Source organism: Vigna unguiculata, chromosome 2, assembly GCF_037176805.1.
Source record: "Vigna unguiculata cultivar grain cowpea cultivar isolate G323 ecotype 2 chromosome 2, ASM3717680v1, whole genome shotgun sequence".
NCBI lineage: Eukaryota > Viridiplantae > Streptophyta > Magnoliopsida > Fabales > Fabaceae > Vigna > Vigna unguiculata.
In genome coordinates this window covers 35,740,287-35,757,134 of record NC_140793.1, presented here as the reverse complement: position 1 = coordinate 35,757,134, position 16,848 = coordinate 35,740,287, and the positions used below count along the sequence as shown (strand labels likewise).

At 30.4% G+C, this 16,848-nt stretch overlaps 4 protein-coding genes across 5 annotated transcripts; 2 read left to right on the top strand and 2 right to left on the bottom strand.

Annotated features, from left to right (window-relative positions):
• The first annotated feature begins 2,355 nt into the window (after positions 1-2,355).
• On the top strand, positions 2,356-3,949 carry LOC114174126 (MYB-like transcription factor ETC3). Of its 2 annotated transcripts, none has more exons than XM_028058891.2 (3): positions 2,356-2,490; positions 2,601-2,685; positions 3,306-3,949. In XM_028058891.2, exons 1-3 carry the CDS (start codon positions 2,460-2,462, stop codon positions 3,427-3,429), a joined length of 240 nt encoding a protein of 79 aa, XP_027914692.1. In that variant the 5' UTR covers positions 2,356-2,459; the 3' UTR covers positions 3,430-3,949. The 2 variants fall into 2 exon arrangements, with proteins under 2 accessions (XP_027914692.1, XP_027914691.1); XM_028058890.2 differs by having other exon boundaries at positions 2,598-2,685.
• Positions 3,950-4,078: 129 nt separating this feature from the next.
• On the top strand, positions 4,079-7,437 carry LOC114174666 (putative WRKY transcription factor 41). Its single transcript, XM_028059492.2, has 3 exons — positions 4,079-6,197; positions 6,270-6,398; positions 6,486-7,437. The coding sequence occupies exons 1-3, from the start codon at positions 5,866-5,868 to the stop codon at positions 7,093-7,095; spliced, it is 1,071 nt and encodes a 356-aa protein (XP_027915293.2). The 5' UTR covers positions 4,079-5,865; the 3' UTR covers positions 7,096-7,437.
• A 656-nt stretch (positions 7,438-8,093) lies between these two features.
• On the bottom strand, positions 8,094-11,034 carry SEH1H (Transducin/WD40 repeat-like superfamily protein). The gene is made up of 8 exons (XM_028055852.2): positions 10,790-11,034; positions 10,429-10,540; positions 10,005-10,105; positions 9,739-9,816; positions 9,490-9,645; positions 9,141-9,253; positions 8,746-8,872; positions 8,094-8,610 (listed from the first exon to the last, which is right to left on the bottom strand). Exons 1-8 carry the CDS (start codon positions 10,946-10,948, stop codon positions 8,479-8,481), a joined length of 978 nt encoding a protein of 325 aa, XP_027911653.1. The 5' UTR covers positions 10,949-11,034; the 3' UTR covers positions 8,094-8,478.
• Positions 11,035-14,554: 3,520 nt separating this feature from the next.
• Positions 14,555-15,589, bottom strand: LOC114173058 (uncharacterized). Its single transcript, XM_085669695.1, has 2 exons — positions 14,837-15,589; positions 14,555-14,761 (listed from the first exon to the last, which is right to left on the bottom strand). Exons 1-2 carry the CDS (start codon positions 15,328-15,330, stop codon positions 14,737-14,739), a joined length of 519 nt encoding a protein of 172 aa, XP_085525821.1. The 5' UTR covers positions 15,331-15,589; the 3' UTR covers positions 14,555-14,736.
• Between the last annotated feature and the right edge of the window lie 1,259 nt (positions 15,590-16,848).

Genomic DNA, 16,848 nt, shown 5'->3' with positions numbered 1-16,848 from the left:
CTCCAGATTTAAAAATCAAAATCTTTAACAAAATTTGAAATTTCAAATATACATTCTTCAATTAATTATACGTTCTTATATAACAGTGTTTTTTTTATAAATTATACTCTAATATTGTAAGAGCTAACAATTGAGCTACAAATACGTATTTTAATCTAATGGAATGTAAAATACAACATCCACTGGTATGTGAGTATTAAAGAGCATCATCATATACTTTTATATTTAATCAATTTATATGCCTTTTTTTAATGACTTACTTAGCTTGTAATTTCTATAGGTACAATTTCTATAATTTTTTATGAATTTCATAAAAATAGATATGTGAAATCACATTTCTACATTGAAAAAATTACACACTACCCAGGATGAAAAGCAATTCTAAGAAACTACATGTAAAATGGACGAAACGACTTGTTTTCAACCTAGCTTGTTCTTCTCATTGTTTATACTTTGTATATATGATTGTGTTTTTTTTTTTATCTATTTGACTTTCTAATTGTTTTACATTTAAAAAGTTGCTTCTGCAAATATTAAAAGATTACATATCTACATGTGGCTAAAAACTATGTCAACAAATTACGTGCGAGATAAAAATAAGCAATTTATTTTTGATGAATTATTTTGTATGCAATTTGTAATTCACAGAGGTACATAATTAATTGTTTATTTAGAGTGATTTATTTTTCATATAATTTTTAGGATATCGGTACAAAATCTATATTTTTCAATATTCCTGACAAAAAATGACTTTAACCTTGCAAAATGAATAATTTTTTTTCAAAATATTGAAATTGAAGAAACAAAACTAATATAATATTGGTTAAGAAATGAATTTTAATTACAATTCAACCTTGCAAAAACTGTTTTGTAAGGTATAGTTTGATCCACATACATATATTATAAATTGATTTTATTTTTGGTCGATGTGAGACTTCTAGCATATTCTCTCATTACGAGACATATACATTTTGAGTGTGAGACTAAACATTTTTTTATCAAATTAATAAATATATTAACAAAACACTTGGAGTACTCCAGTCCTTTTATATAAAAAAATATATATATATCATCCACCTTAAGTTACACATATATCAGAATATCAGTATATAGATGATAACTGGATTAAAACTTAAAAGAGATAAGCTAAATAATAATTCAAATTATAGTTATGTGTTAGGATGGACCGAACCAAATACCCTACACCAGTCATATATACAAAAAAATTGAAATAAAATCTATAAAATCACAAATATTGATAAGATAGATTACAAGTCTTGATTATAATATTATACATAAATTTTAAACTAACTCCATCCTATCAATCCTATTAAACAGACTTGTAAACTGATATTTACATTTATGAATAAACGATAATTTTATTTTGTTAATGGTTGATCCAAAAATTTAACAATTTTCATTAAAAGAATATTACAAAACAATCGTTATATTGTTGTTATCTACAAGAGTTGTCCATATTCAAAAAATAATTTGGTTATGACAATCGAAATTTCAATTATTTATGGTTCAATAATGTTATCCTGGAGTTTATTGATCACAAATACATATATCTACTAGTCAAACTCATGATTTTATGAAGGGAGATGGATGGTTTTGTACCAGCCGTTCCTAGCATGTGATGTATCCACCAAGCGGTCACTTTTGTTTGGCCTTTTCTACCTCTGCCATCAAAATTACTAAAACAAAAACATCAACAAAGATTGGACACTAACCTTAGAAAGTTCGTTCGTTGTCAGTGAATTTCCTTGCACTCTTTTTTTCCGTTCATCGAGGTAAATCAATCATAGCGTCTTCTGTAGTCTCGTACGGCCATGCCAAATGTTAGATACATTCTGACACATAAAATTACTATATAAATATTACAACATCAAAATTAAGTCTCCCAAAACTTTCTTCTGCTTTATGTTCACACGTGCACTGTGTTGTGAAGAACCTGTATATTTTTACTTTACGTGGATCTGACACCTTCGTTGAAAATCTTAAAAAATTGACTGTCTTCTGATGCTGGAAATCGTGAAATATTAAATAATGTAAACAACGGTAACGATTAATACTATCTAACTGTAATATAAAAATACTCTTCTGTGTATCTCTTCTAGAAAGGTTATATAAATTATCATTAGTTTGACTGACCCACAAACCAGAGACAGAGCTAATTAATGAATATAATAAAATACTAATATTACTCATTTGTATTTGTACTAATACATTTTATAACATCACCTTTTATTACTTTTATATTTTTTTGTTAAAATATTTATTATAATAATAATAATTTTTATTATTATATATACATTTGTATCGTACCTATAAGTTCTCACATATTTGCGCGCTTTAAGAACAGAATTATTCAATTCCTCTGCGCATTAGTCTCTGCGTTCTTCCCTCTCTCTCCGTGTTCGTGTTGGTATCAGCGGTAACAAGGTGAGAAGACAAAGATGTCCACCACCGGAACTACAACCTCAGAAGGTTCTTTTGTTTTCTTCGTCGATTAATTTATGTTGTAATTAATAATAATAAGGTTTTGCGGTGTGAATTTTGGTTCGGAAATTCTGATAAACGTTGATACGATGCAGAAGTGAGCAGCAACGAGTGGGAAGTGATACACATGAGCGAGCAAGAGGAGGATCTGATTCACAGGATGTACAAGCTGGTCGGAGACAAGTAAGCTTCGATGTTTTTTATGTTATGATTTATGCATTTTGTTTCTGAATCAATCCCAAAACTCCATTGTACCTTAACCAGATTTTGGGTTTCTGCGTTAATTGTGTGCAATATGATGAAGGTTCCAGAATTTAGGATGGGTTTTATGAGGGTGTTGTTGGATTGTAGCATGGTTGTAGATAGATAATTATATAAGTTGACTTAAAGGTGAGAGGAATGAATGGTTACAAAAATAGAAGCTGCATCCATTAAGTTTGGCCATTCATGGCAGACATTGACTATTTGGTAGTAATGACTTATTTCTAGTACCAAATGCTTAAAGGCATCACCATTACTTACACATCGATAATTAATTAGGACAACCATATTCTCGTAACTAATGTCTTCCATTATTAATGTCAAACATTTAGTTTTGTATTTAGAGAAATGTAAATGCCTTATGTGATTAGGTTAAAATCTCATTGGTATTTAGTCTTTATAGTGAAATCTCTTTTATAAACCTATGAATTTGAACATTGTTTGATTATCTCATTTATTATTTATATATCTTGCATACTTTTCCTTTGAAGTGAAAATATTTAAATTTACATGAATGTTAATTTAAGGTTGTACTTGAATAGGTGGAATTTGATAGCGGGTCGCATTCCGGGTCGTAAAGCAGAAGAGATAGAGAGATTCTGGATTATGAGACACACTCACACTTTCTCTGTTACAAAAAATCAAAGTAAAGCCAAAGACTCTTAATTTTTATTTATTTTTTCCTCCCCACCTGTCTTTTTGGGCATAATTCTCATAAATATATAAATTTCGGTTAAATATGTTTTACACGTCTGTAGACTTCAGATGTTTTTATTCATCTCTATAAAAAATTTCTATATTTTTAGACTTTTATTTATTTTTTGTTATCAATATCAGTTTCTAAGGTTACAATTTTATACGTATTTTTGTTTATTTTTTTATCTCTTTCAAAAGGACTGATATTGATGATGAAAAACCTAATAAAAGACTAAAAGCCCAGGGGAGAAAAATAAAATAAAAATCTGAAGTTTGATAAGAAATTAAAAATATATTTAACCGGATAAATTTTGTTGGGAAATTGTTGTTTCGCCCATTATATTCCTTCTTGTTGAATCGTAAACTTCCATGAGTTTCATATAGAAGCTATGAAAAAGTTTGCATTTTAGTTTGTATAAAAAAGTGTGTATTAGACTACTTTAATTTGAGTGATTTATAATTTGAATTTGTGATTTTTTATTTTAGTTTATTTGAATGTCTCATGACCAAGTTCATTCGTAATTTCTCTCTCTCGCTGTATAAATCCTTTACACAGAAAATAAAAATAAATAGAAAATATTTTATTAAGAAAGTTTGCAGATGTTCCAAGTACATTTTAGAACATAAAAAAAGAAAAAGAAGAAAACTATACAATTTGGTTACCAGATTCAGAGGATATTTATGAAAGTAAAATTCTAACAGAAATATGTGATCATGTGGGAATAAATAAAGAAACACTGTATAATATGAAAATAACAATTATAAGTAATTTAAATATAGGATTAATGCAAATAGATTCCATATAAATGCAAATAAATAAGGAGTTGAAACCTATAATTGTAGTTAATAGTAAATCATTAATGAAAGTGTTAAAATAGATATGATGCCCCACTGCAAGATAAGAAAACTTAACACTGAATATTGTATATGGACGGTGATAATTTGACACCGATACTACCATTAATAAAAAAAGGTTGATATCAAATGATAATTATTTAAGAATAGTGATGTCAAAGTAATTTTTTCATCATCTTAAATACTCCGATTAAACGAATTAGTGATTGGAAGTAGTGTGGAAAATTGGGAAAAGTGTTAAAGGAAAATTGGCTCTATGATTAAATAGACAATGTTTGAAATTTTGTGTTCATAAGAAAAAAATGAAAGATGTCTTGTAATAATCAGCTAAAAACAAAACATTGATGTCCATGAATAGATGGGTCAACATGGAGTTCTTAAAATCAAAAGCATGTGAAATAAAAGGAGTTACAAGAGATTAATCTTTTAGATGACTTAGCAAGATAGCATAAATCACAAATTTTATTTTTTAATTGTTAGAATTTTTTTAAATTTTGAAAGCACAAAAAAATAATTAAAAAAAATAGTAAAAATTCCAAACTCAACTATTTTCATCGAATCATAATTACATCTCAGTATGCAAACCAAGGCTATTTAATCCTGTCGGTTAAAAAAGTGTTTTCAGTTTTTTTCTTCTATTAATTATTCCGTGACAATATATTGTTCTAGAAGTTTTAGTATTTCAAACAGTATTATCCAAACTAAAAAAAAAGACAAATAAAAAGAAAGAATGCATTCTTCTAGAAGTGAAAAGGATAAAAAATGAAGTAAAAGTATTTTAGTCAAAATTTGCACGGAGAATATATAAAGTACATGCACTATGTCTTTTTCATTTTTTTCAATCTCAATTATCTCTTTCACACTATATAATGCTTAGCACTTCCACAACTTCTACACCAAAAGGATATCAATTGATTCTACTTCTTTCCTTTTCATCTCACCCTTTCACTTCTAGAACACAAGAACTGCCAGGTGCAAAAACAGTAATGGGATTCAAATTTCAAAATTTCTCACTGGAAATTAAGGATATTCCTCAATTTTGCGATATTTAAGCTTAAGTTTAATTTTTATAATAAATAAAAATAGAAAATAGAAAAGAAATCTCATAAAGTTGTTGGTTTAAGATTTGGACTTATAGTATTAGGTTGAATTAATGTTTCCTTATGTGTCCTCAAATAATCTTCTCGCAAAAAACTCATTTTAGTAAACAAATAGCAAATTAGGAACCAATCGTTTATCAGCATCACCAACTCATCAAGCTGATGCGTGACTTGGTCAGCATTCTATTGCTCACTAACAAAATACTAGTCTCATCTCAAAAACTCATTTTCTCAGTCAAAACTTTGACTCATTTCCACAAATTACTTGCATTTAACCATTAAATACAACCCCTTCCTTTGCTTCATCATTCACTAAGCTTTTGCCATTTCAATTCTCTGTTCCAATAAATCACTTTAAACTTCAAAACTTAGTTGCCTCCTTCCATTATATTCTACCATTAATGCTCCACCTTGCTCAATCACAACAAGAAAAATAGATAGATAGAGTAAAATGCAAAGTGAAAAAGGTTGGGAGCAGAAAGCACTGGTGAGTGAGTTAATTCAGGGGTTGGAGATCGCAAGAAAGTTGAAGGAAGACTTCAATATACCCTCTTCGATCGACACAAGGGACTCACTACTGCAGAGGATACTGTGTTCTTACAACAAGGCTTTGCTTCTTCTACGACGGAATCCACCAATTTCAAACTCAGAAACCATGCATCAACCAACTCAAACTTCGTCACCACAGTCCCTACAACTTCGTCACCAAAGTCCTCCGAAGGAACACTTTGAAGGTGCCCTCAAGAATCATCATCAAGAACTTAAACAAACTGCAAAGAAAAGGTAAAACTTTTAGCATCGGTTTGTTATTTCTATTTGTTCTGAGTTCTAACACTCGCGGCGATTTCGCTTCAGAAAGAAGTTGCCGAAAAGGACGGAACAGGTTAGAGTGAAGATCGAGAATGGGGTTGAAGAACCTCTCCAAGATGGTTACAGCTGGAGAAAATATGGACAGAAAAACATCCTCAATGCAAAATATCCCAGGTGAAATTTTTTAAAATTTGTCACTAAAAAATTGTATTGGTCACTGATCACAGCAATTAACAAGGGATTGTTTTGTTACATTTGCAGAAGCTACTACAGATGCACATTCCAAAAATCTAAGGATTGCTGCGCCACGAAGCAAGTGCAGAGATCAGAAGAAGACCCCAATGTGTTTGACATAAGTTACCGAGGAAGCCACGTCTGTTCTCACGTGCCGTCATTAAAATCACCAGACACAGAAGAGAAACCGCAAGGTTGTGATAATAACGTTCAGTTTCATGGTGCAGAGTCATGGCGAGAAAGAGTTACAAACTGCACAAACACATCGACTGTGGAAACGGATAACGTGACGCCAAATCCATTCCCTTCGTTTGGATGCATGATACAAGATAACCACCACATGTTTCTTTCTTCCTTTGTACTAGAGAATGATCCCTTTTTCAGCACCATTTCCCAAACATCCTTGTTCTCTCCGAACACACCTGAATTAAATTCTCTTGTGTCTCCGTCTTTCCATGTACATGATGAATTCGACGGGGTCTTTGAGAAGCTTTGCCCTGATTCTAATGCTGCCGGGATCGTTTTAGCTGATACATCAACCACCAATTTTTCAACTTTTGACTTTAGTTTCGATGCAGTGGGAATTGGTGCAAGTTGTCCTTCAATGCCTCGGGGTTTTCATCCTAAGTGCACTTGAGAGAATGAATTTCATAATGTTTGTCGAAATTATTGTTAGCATTTGAAGAAACGAGAAAGCGACAGTACGATGATGCATTAGATTCCAGACAGCACTAATAAACGCCGGTGTTTTTCGTTCGTTACAAAATAGCCATGTTAATGTTCAGAGAAGCGATCTTGTAGTGTGAAAGGGACAGCCGAAAATGTTGGGACAAACCTTCTCAATCAAAAGATTATTTTCAAAGTGAATTGGTGATTGATTTTCTATTAAATTATTAATGAGTTAGTGACGAATTTCTTCAAACAAAACAATTTGAGAACATTAAAGTTCATTTTAAGCTGACTTCAGCTAACATCACCTGAATTCTGAAGCACCCAGTAGATTAACTCACGAACAATCGTATTTTTCCCTGTAATACATGTTGCAAAAATATAAGGCTTACCGTTATTGGCTAAGAAAGTACTTTCCTTCTCTAATTTAATTTGCCCTTTTAAAAATGTCTGTCTCAAATTTCGAGTATAAAAAACACCAATGACTCTTTAATAATAATACTCACAGTAAATAAATTAATTATTAATTTTAGTAAACAAAAATGATTATATCATAAATTAATATAATGAATTCGTTTTCGTAAAACGTGTATTATTTACCTTATAAGACAAATAATTTACAACAGATTCATCGAATCACAGTGGAAGCAGCAAAGAAATAATTGACACTTCCGATATTCTTCCCCATATGTTTGTGTAGTCAAGATTTCCAATAATTGAACTGCAGGTACTATTTGTGTTTATGGGCCCAAAATAACGATGGGTGTAGGCCTGGGTAATGTGAGGCCCATATGACTGCAATTGGAGTAACATCTCTTGCGTTTAGCTTTCTGAACATCCGGTGATCAGATTTAAAATTACCATCTGCACAACTGTGGCAGTGCTTAAATTCCACAGCCCTTAACTATGTCTAAATTTTAACAAAGAATGTTTTTACATTGTGTTGCTTTCGATATAAACGGACGATAAAAAGAAATTGATAGATCCTTTTGATCAACGATTAACAAGTGTTTTTACAGTACTGCGTTAAGGAAAATCTTATCTGTAGCTACTAGAAAGCAAAAGTGTGATTTGTACAAAAAGCATGATACTTAGTTGAGAGATCTTTTTCATCTGACAGGATAAACGTCCACCTACATTACAACAGAAATATTAAGTAGTTACTTATGAGGGTGCCAAAAACAAAAACAAAAAATGAGAACCCATGCCAGCTGCTACTTCACAAACTGAATGCGGTTTAAATATCGGTCGCCATTCAAAAGTAGACTGAGATATTTTAGCCTTCTCTGCAGAGAACAAATATTTGAGATTCATTTTCACATAAAACGGATGCGTTTAACTGCTCTAGTGGCTACGAAGTGGGTTCAAATGCAGCTTGCTGATGCCAAACGCCATTGAGATTTGACTGCCATAATCGGACCATTCCATCTTGCCCTGTAGTAGCCAACGTCATTCCACTCATATCCCATTCCATTTGCCACACCTAAGTAACATATAACAGTAAGCAACACATGGTCGAATAAACCCATCAGAAGCTAAGTTCAACATCCACATCATCCCTTAAAGATAAATTGAAGAAGAGTAGAAGGGGACATATAAATTAAAGTCATTCATATACCATGCCCTGGTGACCTGAGAGTAGTGCAACTCGTTCTACGGGGAGTCTTCCATCATGGTCAGGGTTCAATCCAAGATGCCATATTGCAAGTCCCTTGTGAGTTGCAACCGCTATGATCTCATACGGTCTACAAAAGAATCATACCAATTACTGATATATGCAAATAATTATATAACACATGTTCTTTCACATTACTTTGACAACCCAAAGACAAAGGTGGTAGATAGACATAAGCACAGCACGAGCCGAGTAGAATAACAAACTTCCTCATGTTAGTTGACTACATGAGATCATGACTATCAACCGATCCAAACAGTTGTTGCCAATCAGGTAGTACGAGGAAGTCCCAGTCAATAGATGTGACTAACATTTTTCTAAACTATTGCACATATTACCTGCCAATATTTGGTGCCCATGCAACAGCATAAACCTGATCACCCCTGTCTTCAGGCAGTGCCAATTCTGCTACCGGAAGCCATCTTTGATGCGCCTGATCAAATTCCCATACCTGAGGAAAATAAACATCTCAACACCTAATGGAAGAAAGATGTGGAATTTTTTCTGCTGCATACTGATCTCTTGCCCATTGCCACAGGCTCACAGCTTGCATCTATTGCAAGGTTATGCACAGTTCAGAAAAGTGGAGAGGAAAATTCTAGAGTGCAATTATCGTACCATGGAAAAATATAGGTAACACAGCTAACATTAATAAAATAACAGGGCGGAATTCTAGACTAGAATTACCTTGGAAGAATTAAGCTCTGATGTATTTGAATTAAAACCTATAAGGAAGCTTGATTCCTGGCTTCCACCCTTTTGTACATTCCAAGATATGGATGCAGATAGGCACGAAGCCTTTCCAAATGCAGACACCGACTCAATAACATTTTGAAATTCAGCCTAAAAATATGAGACCAAAAATGAAAGAATATTTAGTATCTCATTTTGTTGCTGTGAGGGAAGGTATAGTTATATTTGAATATTCAGTTTCACCTGAAGCTGCCAGTTTCTCAGTTCTAAGGGGTCCAAGAGCTCAAAAACCCTTACATTGCCATCTGAATATGCTGCAACCTAAAATGTTAATAGAATAATAATAATTAATTAATTAATCAATAAAGAAATAATTACTGAACTAGCTATGACATGCATAAGGGATTTCATGTTAAATAATAATGTACGCACACAGTAGTCAGCAGAAATAGATAAAAGCATAGTTCCAAAATAAATATCAATGACATTATACTAGCCATATAACTAACCATTTTCAAACTAGTCGAAGAGATCCCGAATTGAACATCAAGGACTTTGCCTGAACTGTTTCCAAAGCTTTTGCACATCTTCCACTGAAGAGACTGCGAATCTACAAACCGACTTTCAGAATTTCAAAATTAACTGAATAAGATTCCACAAAATAACAGGTTGAATGAAAAACCCGGTTAACGGAATCACACCACGAAAACTAAAAAAGTGGATTTAAAACTAAATCGTAAAGAATATGCAAAACTACCCACTAAACAATAAACACAGCATGTCATAAAAAATTGCAACACCAAAACCCAATCCTATTGTCCAACAAAAAATTTAATAGCTAGTGCGCAATTCGGTTCCAAAGCTTAAGCCATTGAATGCTTGCCAGAAGAAGCACATTGATTCAACTCTATCAAAAAAACTAATCAACGATACCTTCTGCAACCTCCTCCCACAATGACACAATTCCATCGGCGGAAATACACGCGACTGCATCACCGTACTCTGGCGGAACCCAAACAATCTTCACGATGTTTCCTTCGAGAACCTTCACAGTTTCAATGAAAAGTAAATACATACAATGTAGAAACCATAGAGAGAACAATAAGGAATGACCATATTAAAGTGAACAATTATCCTACAATTCATGTTCGCAGATAACAGTAACATATAACAACCTATACACATAAAACTCGCAATCTATTAATTCATCAGCGTTTCAGTAAAACTTAATCTAATCCGAATTACAGATTTAATAAGAGGAAAAGGAAAAATGGGGAAGAAATAGAAGACGAACCCTAGATTTGAAAGTAGAACGGAGGGAGGAAGAAGATGGATCGCGGGAATCGAAGATTGAAAGAGTGCCATCAGCGGAAGCAGAAGCGAGTCTGGTACCGGAAATGTTCCAAGATGTGCAAGTGGTGGCATTATCAAGAGTCAAGATTTCCTTCGCCATGTCTCTTTCACTGAAGAAGAGTGCTCTGAAACTGCCCAAACCTAAAAACCTGTTTCCGGGGTTTAGGGTGCAGGTGCAGCACCACACGGTAGAAGTAAATAAAGTATAATACTATTACTAACTATTTTTTCCTCAATTAAGGTTTTAATCTCATATTACATGTTTTAATTTTTATTTTATTTAGTTTTCATTCGTTCTTAATATATAGAGATAATATATATATATATATATATATATATATATATATATATATATATATATATATACGCTAAATCTTGTTATCTTTCATTGTCATATTTACATGTTTTAAAGAAAGATAAAAAAACAATCTTTTGTTGTTTGGAATTTCTATATTGTTTAATTTATATATTCGTAATATCAACTTAATATGTACTCTAAAACTCAATTAAACAGAAATATTACTGTATATTAGGTACATTCGTGAAGTTATTGAATTATATTTTTTTATTTAAAGATTTAATTAGTTGGAGGGTATTTAATTCTGTTTAGATATTTATTTTTAAAAAATTGTCAATCGAGTCTCAATTAGGTCTTGTTTAGAAAAAAAAAATTATTAATATTATTAACTGATTCATAAATTTTACCTCTAAATTTTAATATCAATATTAATATTATTAACGACGTTAATATTTTTTTAAAAAAAATATAATTAAGACATCTTTTAAAAAATTGTGACTCAGTTAACAAATTTTTAAATGTATGTACAAACTAATATATACAAATAAAAATAAATACTATTTAACTAATTAAACATTTTTTGATAATAATAAAAGTTATACAATCGCATAGATGGTTGTATGTGCTGCACCGTTAATAATCAGATTAGGTATAAATTATGCTGGTTAAAAATAAGTTATGAAAATATATTTTTATTTTTTATTGGATAATATATATATACTTTTGTTTACCTTTATCGTGACAGTTCATGTGAATGTCAAACTTCGGGCATTGAAATGAAGGTGAGACAACTCGGAAATAACTTTAATTTTGGTAGGTTCCATTTTTATTTCTTTAACATGCTTTAATGAATACGATGTCTTCTTTTATTATGAAGTGACATTTTTAAAAATCAAGAAGAAAATTCGACCCAATGTATTTGATCAACACTTTATTCAAATTCACCAACCCTGTATCAAAATAAGAGTAATAAACGGAAATGCTATTTATGAAAACTTCATGGCAATCTTAACAAAATAAATAACGGTAAAAAAGTAGTTATGGAATAGCGTTAGAAATTAGAAATAGGAGTTCCTTGTATCAACCAAATGTTATGTATGGGTAGAGGAAGTGAATTTCTTTTAGTTTTTTTTTTTTTTTTTCATTTTCTCTAAAACTTTTTTTAACTTTTTTTATGCTATTTTAAATGCTTATAATTTTGTCCTTTTTTTAAGTTAATATATGTATTCTTTTTGCGGAATTCATAATGATAGGATTGGTATGGTGATATGTGACATGAATAATAAATAAGATATCATTAATTAAAGTTGACCTAACTGAATAAGGAATGTTAGTTTAATTGTTGTAATAGTATTATCAATATGTTAAAAATGACCAATACTTATTTTAAAAAAAAAGGAAATAGACCACACTGAAAATGTTTAAAGTAGTAAAAAGATTAAGAAAAAAAATCATGATAATGAGACAAAAAGTTATTAAGCTTATTTTAAATATATATTTAAAATAAGATACTGTTTTTTATTTTGATTATATACTGTGAAGTGATGAAAGGGGTGTTTGAAGAATAGTTCCTTTCATTTATTCCACATATATGTTGACATTGATTTAGAATATAATCAAGAAAATAATGAAGCAAAAGAAGTTAAAGAATTTTCCTCAAACAACATGAATAATGTGACCTCATTTAAGTCTAAAGAGACGAGACAAAAAAAAGCAAACCAACCCAAATAAATGATTGTACAAGTAAGAAAACATTTCTAAACAAAAAAATATAGTCCATACGATTCTTTACATAATCAATATATATATATATATATATATATATATATTGATAAGTTTATTTTTAAAACAAGATTTAAATAATAACATTTTTCATCTTTAAAAATTAAAACAATATTTAATCACATTCACAAGCTTATGTTTATTTCAGAAAACTTCTAAAAACTCAGATTCAAGAATTAACGTGAAAATGTTTACATTTTCAAAAACTTTAGCGTTATTTAATCATCGTGCTTTGAGTAAGCCAAATAATTTAAATTAATCAAAATAATATTTTTTCTTTCATATTCCTTATTTTCATTTCTTTATTTACAATTGTTATGTCTTAAATAAGAATTGTTTTACTTTATATATATATATTATATTTTAAATTTTAAGATGATGTAACCTTTTCTCTTTAATTATATTTTCACTTTCATTTTTATTATACATTGAAAATTGTTTAAACTTTAAAAGTAAGGTAAATATTTAAAAAATAATAAATGATTGATTCAAAATTATATTAGAAAAGAATATGAAAATGTTATTTGAAATTAATGTGGAACGTTTGAGATGAGTTGCAGCTGGTCCCACATGAATGTTGCCAGGCAGGTAGTCACTGCTACTCAATTTATAACGAACCTACTCTCAGTGATCACTGTGTCCCACTTAATTAATTAACAATATATATAAAATAGAAAATGATATTTTAATTTATTTTTTTTATATTTTTTAACGCTTTATTTTCATTATTTTTAGATTATTTATTTTAATTTTTTATAATAATATAATGATCTAAGTGTGATGAGACTGATGAATTAAAAATAGTAAAGAAAATAGATTTAAGTATTATTATCCATATATTAACTAATATTATTACATCTTACATTCTCGTTTTCTCACATTTTAAAACTCTTTTACAAATTAAAGTAAAAAAGTATATAGTGGAAATTAAAAGTATTTAATCATTTAATTTAAAAACAAAAATTAACGTAGATTATTGTAAAAAGTAATTTATTCGTAACATTATTAAAAAAATAAAAATATTGGTGTAACATTTATTTACGCGGATTCCATTGTTGCTATGTAAATACGCTCCATCAATAATGACGATTCCAGAGCCGTGTTGAGCGATCAATTTACAAGAGTCTTTTTCTTTCTATTGTTTTCAAATTTCCAAAATTTATTCATCTCTTTTGTCCTATTCACACCCAAGAAAAATAAATAAATACTAAAAAAATTGATTTTATTATATGTTATATCCTTTTTTTTCATCTCTCTGGTAATAATAAATTTGTTATAAAAATGATGGTGGAGCATAATAGATAATAATATTTTAATTATTAAATTTTGATAATTTTTTCTTATAATATGAAATGGTATTTTTTAAATAATTTTAAAATATTGAGAATGAAAAATTAAAAGAATAAAAACCACTAAAAAATTTACACCTACAATTATAAGAACCAGTTATAAAAATTTAGTAGTCAAAAAATATTTTTCAAGCATAATTATCCTTTTACAATATATCACTAATTTATCCCTAGGCCATCAATGGTTCAGAGTTGAAACACTAAATACAAACAAAATATGAAACATCATAATTAAAAAAAAAAATTGCCTTACGAACCATTGCAACAGAATACAATATTAGCAATAGAAATCATTCAAGCGCTAATTTTTTCACATATGCTGTTTGATACATTAAACCAAGTACAATACGACGCCATATTAAGGTTAATTAACATTAAAACAAGTGTAATACGACGCCATACTAAAGTTAATTAATTAACAAAAACAGCTTAACGAGTGACATTGACATTCGGTTTGAATCAATTCCTAAAAGCAATCAAACTCCTAAGCAAAGAAAACAAAAATTAATTAAGATCTAAAACTAAGCGATTTGTGGTAATTAAACGTTCCGAAGCTGACCTTCTGACGAGGGACGAGATCTCCGGCGAGAGTGCACCGATCTCAAACTCCGGAACTTCGGGGATGGTGGAGAGAACGGGTCCAGACTTATCATAAACCACGTAGAAGCGCTCTTTGGAGTATTTCTCTGGCACGTGGAAACTCAAAGTGGTGGTGGTGGTGGTGGAGGATTTATTGTTGGACCTGAAAACGGAGCGAATGAGTTTGTGAAAGGAGCGAGAGAAGTTGAAGGACTTTCGTCGCATGGCGATGGAAGGTGGAGGAGGAGGCTGATCCGGAAGCGCGTGAAGCGAACGCTCCGGTAAGTGAGGCATGGAAAGGGTTCTAGTTATGGGGGACTTAGCTATGGCGGAGTGGAGTTGACGTTGGAAGGAGTTGAGCTCAAACGAGTCGTAGAGCGTGCTTCCACAGTCCCAAAGATTGGTCGAATACGAGGATGACTTTGTCGATAAAAGTTTCTCCACAATGGTTACCTTGTTTCTTGTTTGAGCCATATCAAGAATCCTATGACTCTGTCTGCGCTGTCTTTGTTTTATGAGCAAAAACCGAAATAAATTGAATTAGAGAGAGGGAGAGAGAGAGAGACGTGAAGTGTAATCGCTTTCTGCTTTTGTAGGTGAAAGATGAAACGCGGTAGTCATGAGTTGTGACCAGAAAAACGGTTACCCTCCTTATAAGGTTTAACGTCCGCCATAGATGGACCATGAAACGTTGCTTTAGTTCCTTTTACTATGTTACTTGCATTATTCTTCTGTGGTATAAGTGGATGATCAATGATATTAATCAGCGTTTTGTAACAATAATTTAAGAGTCAAGATAATATATTAAAGTCAAGTACAATTTTAATGTGTAATTTCTATAGTCATTTTTTACCGACATTGATTCACAAGCGGTAGTGATTAGTGGTTTTATTCAATTGGTTCAGGGTTTAATTTTAATAGTGTATTTTAGATATGGAATCAAACATGACTGAGTAATGAATATTCTATACCAATATTATAATTAATTTTTTATTAAGTCCTCCTTGATTTTAATTAGAGGTATTTGTATTATTTTCATTTTTTAGTCTCTTAAATAAGTTTTTTTTTTCTTTTGCATTTCCTGAATTTAAATTTGATTTTTTTAGTTGCTATAAGTTAAGAAAAGTGTATTTCAACCTTTTATTTTATTTTTAAATGATTTATGTCACTATGTAGTATATTTCCATATACACATCGTGAATCTTATCCATTATGTCTTAAACGGTCAAAATAATTTAAAAAATATAGAGTAGTTGTCACTGTATTTATTATGAAAAATTGTGATTTTTTTTTAAATAACAAACGTTTAGATTTGGGAATGTAGGGAATTCATCATAAGATTAAATATGTAAATTATTGTAATTGTTAACATATTTATTCTCCATCAAGGGTTAAACAAACAATTTTCATACTTTTACTAAAAAAATGTTTTTGAAGACATTTATTTGGGTACAACAAGAATATATGTTTTTTTTTTCTACCGAGAGATAAGGTACGTAGCTGTTTAAAAGTGATAATATATTTGAATCTTAATTTTTTTTTTTATAATTACTTATTTGGTACCTTAATTTTGTAGTTTAGTTCAATTTGGTCCTCATATTTTTTGTGGATTCAATTTAGTACCCAAATTATTTAAAAGGGTTCAATTGTGGATTCAATTTAGTACCCAAATTATTTAAAAGGGTTCAATTTGATCATCTTCATTCAGTTAGAGTCAACACCGTATCGTGTCACATGGTAGTTTATCGTCATATTCAATTTAGTCTTCTATTTTAAATTTTTGGTTCAATTTAGTCATGGTCATGGTCATTGGGAGATTGTGGTTCTGTAAACTTGATAGGTTATATATATATGGGTTATGGTTATAGACATGGTTATAGTCATGGTCATTGGGAGATTGTGGTTCTATATGGTTATATGACATTAGTCTTACACATATAAGACCTTAGACACCACTTTAATCCCAAGACCTTAAGACAATGTTATTATGGG

What these genes read in the sequence shown, in the direction of transcription:
- LOC114174666 (XM_028059492.2), top strand. Translation starts at nt 5,866, where the DNA reads ATGCAAAGTGAAAAAGGTTGGGAGCAGAAAGCACTGGTGAGTGAGTTA. An exon ending in AAACAAACTGCAAAGAAAAG is followed by an intron (nt 6,198 to 6,269) that starts GTAAAACTTTTA and finishes ATTTCGCTTCAG; the next exon opens with AAAGAAGTTGCCGAAAAGGA. An exon ending in CTCAATGCAAAATATCCCAG is followed by an intron (nt 6,399 to 6,485) that starts GTGAAATTTTTT and finishes TTACATTTGCAG; the next exon opens with AAGCTACTACAGATGCACAT.
- LOC114174126 (XM_028058890.2), top strand. Translation starts at nt 2,460, where the DNA reads ATGTCCACCACCGGAACTACAACCTCAGAAG. An exon ending in CGGAACTACAACCTCAGAAG is followed by an intron (nt 2,491 to 2,597) that starts GTTCTTTTGTTT and finishes GATACGATGCAG; the next exon opens with AAGTGAGCAGCAACGAGTGG. An exon ending in TACAAGCTGGTCGGAGACAA is followed by an intron (nt 2,686 to 3,305) that starts GTAAGCTTCGAT and finishes GTACTTGAATAG; the next exon opens with GTGGAATTTGATAGCGGGTC.
- LOC114173058 (XM_085669695.1), bottom strand. Translation starts at nt 15,330, where the DNA reads ATGGCTCAAACAAGAAACAAGGTAACCATTGTGGAGAAACTTTTATCG. An exon ending in ATCTCGTCCCTCGTCAGAAG is followed by an intron (nt 14,762 to 14,836) that starts GTCAGCTTCGGA and finishes TTCTTTGCTTAG; the next exon opens with GAGTTTGATTGCTTTTAGGA.
- SEH1H (XM_028055852.2), bottom strand. Translation starts at nt 10,948, where the DNA reads ATGGCGAAGGAAATCTTGACTCTTGATAATGCCACCACTTGCACATCT. An exon ending in CTTCGACTAGTTTGAAAATG is followed by an intron (nt 9,817 to 10,004) that starts GTTAGTTATATG and finishes TTAACATTTTAG; the next exon opens with GTTGCAGCATATTCAGATGG. An exon ending in TGAGAAACTGGCAGCTTCAG is followed by an intron (nt 9,646 to 9,738) that starts GTGAAACTGAAT and finishes TCATATTTTTAG; the next exon opens with GCTGAATTTCAAAATGTTAT.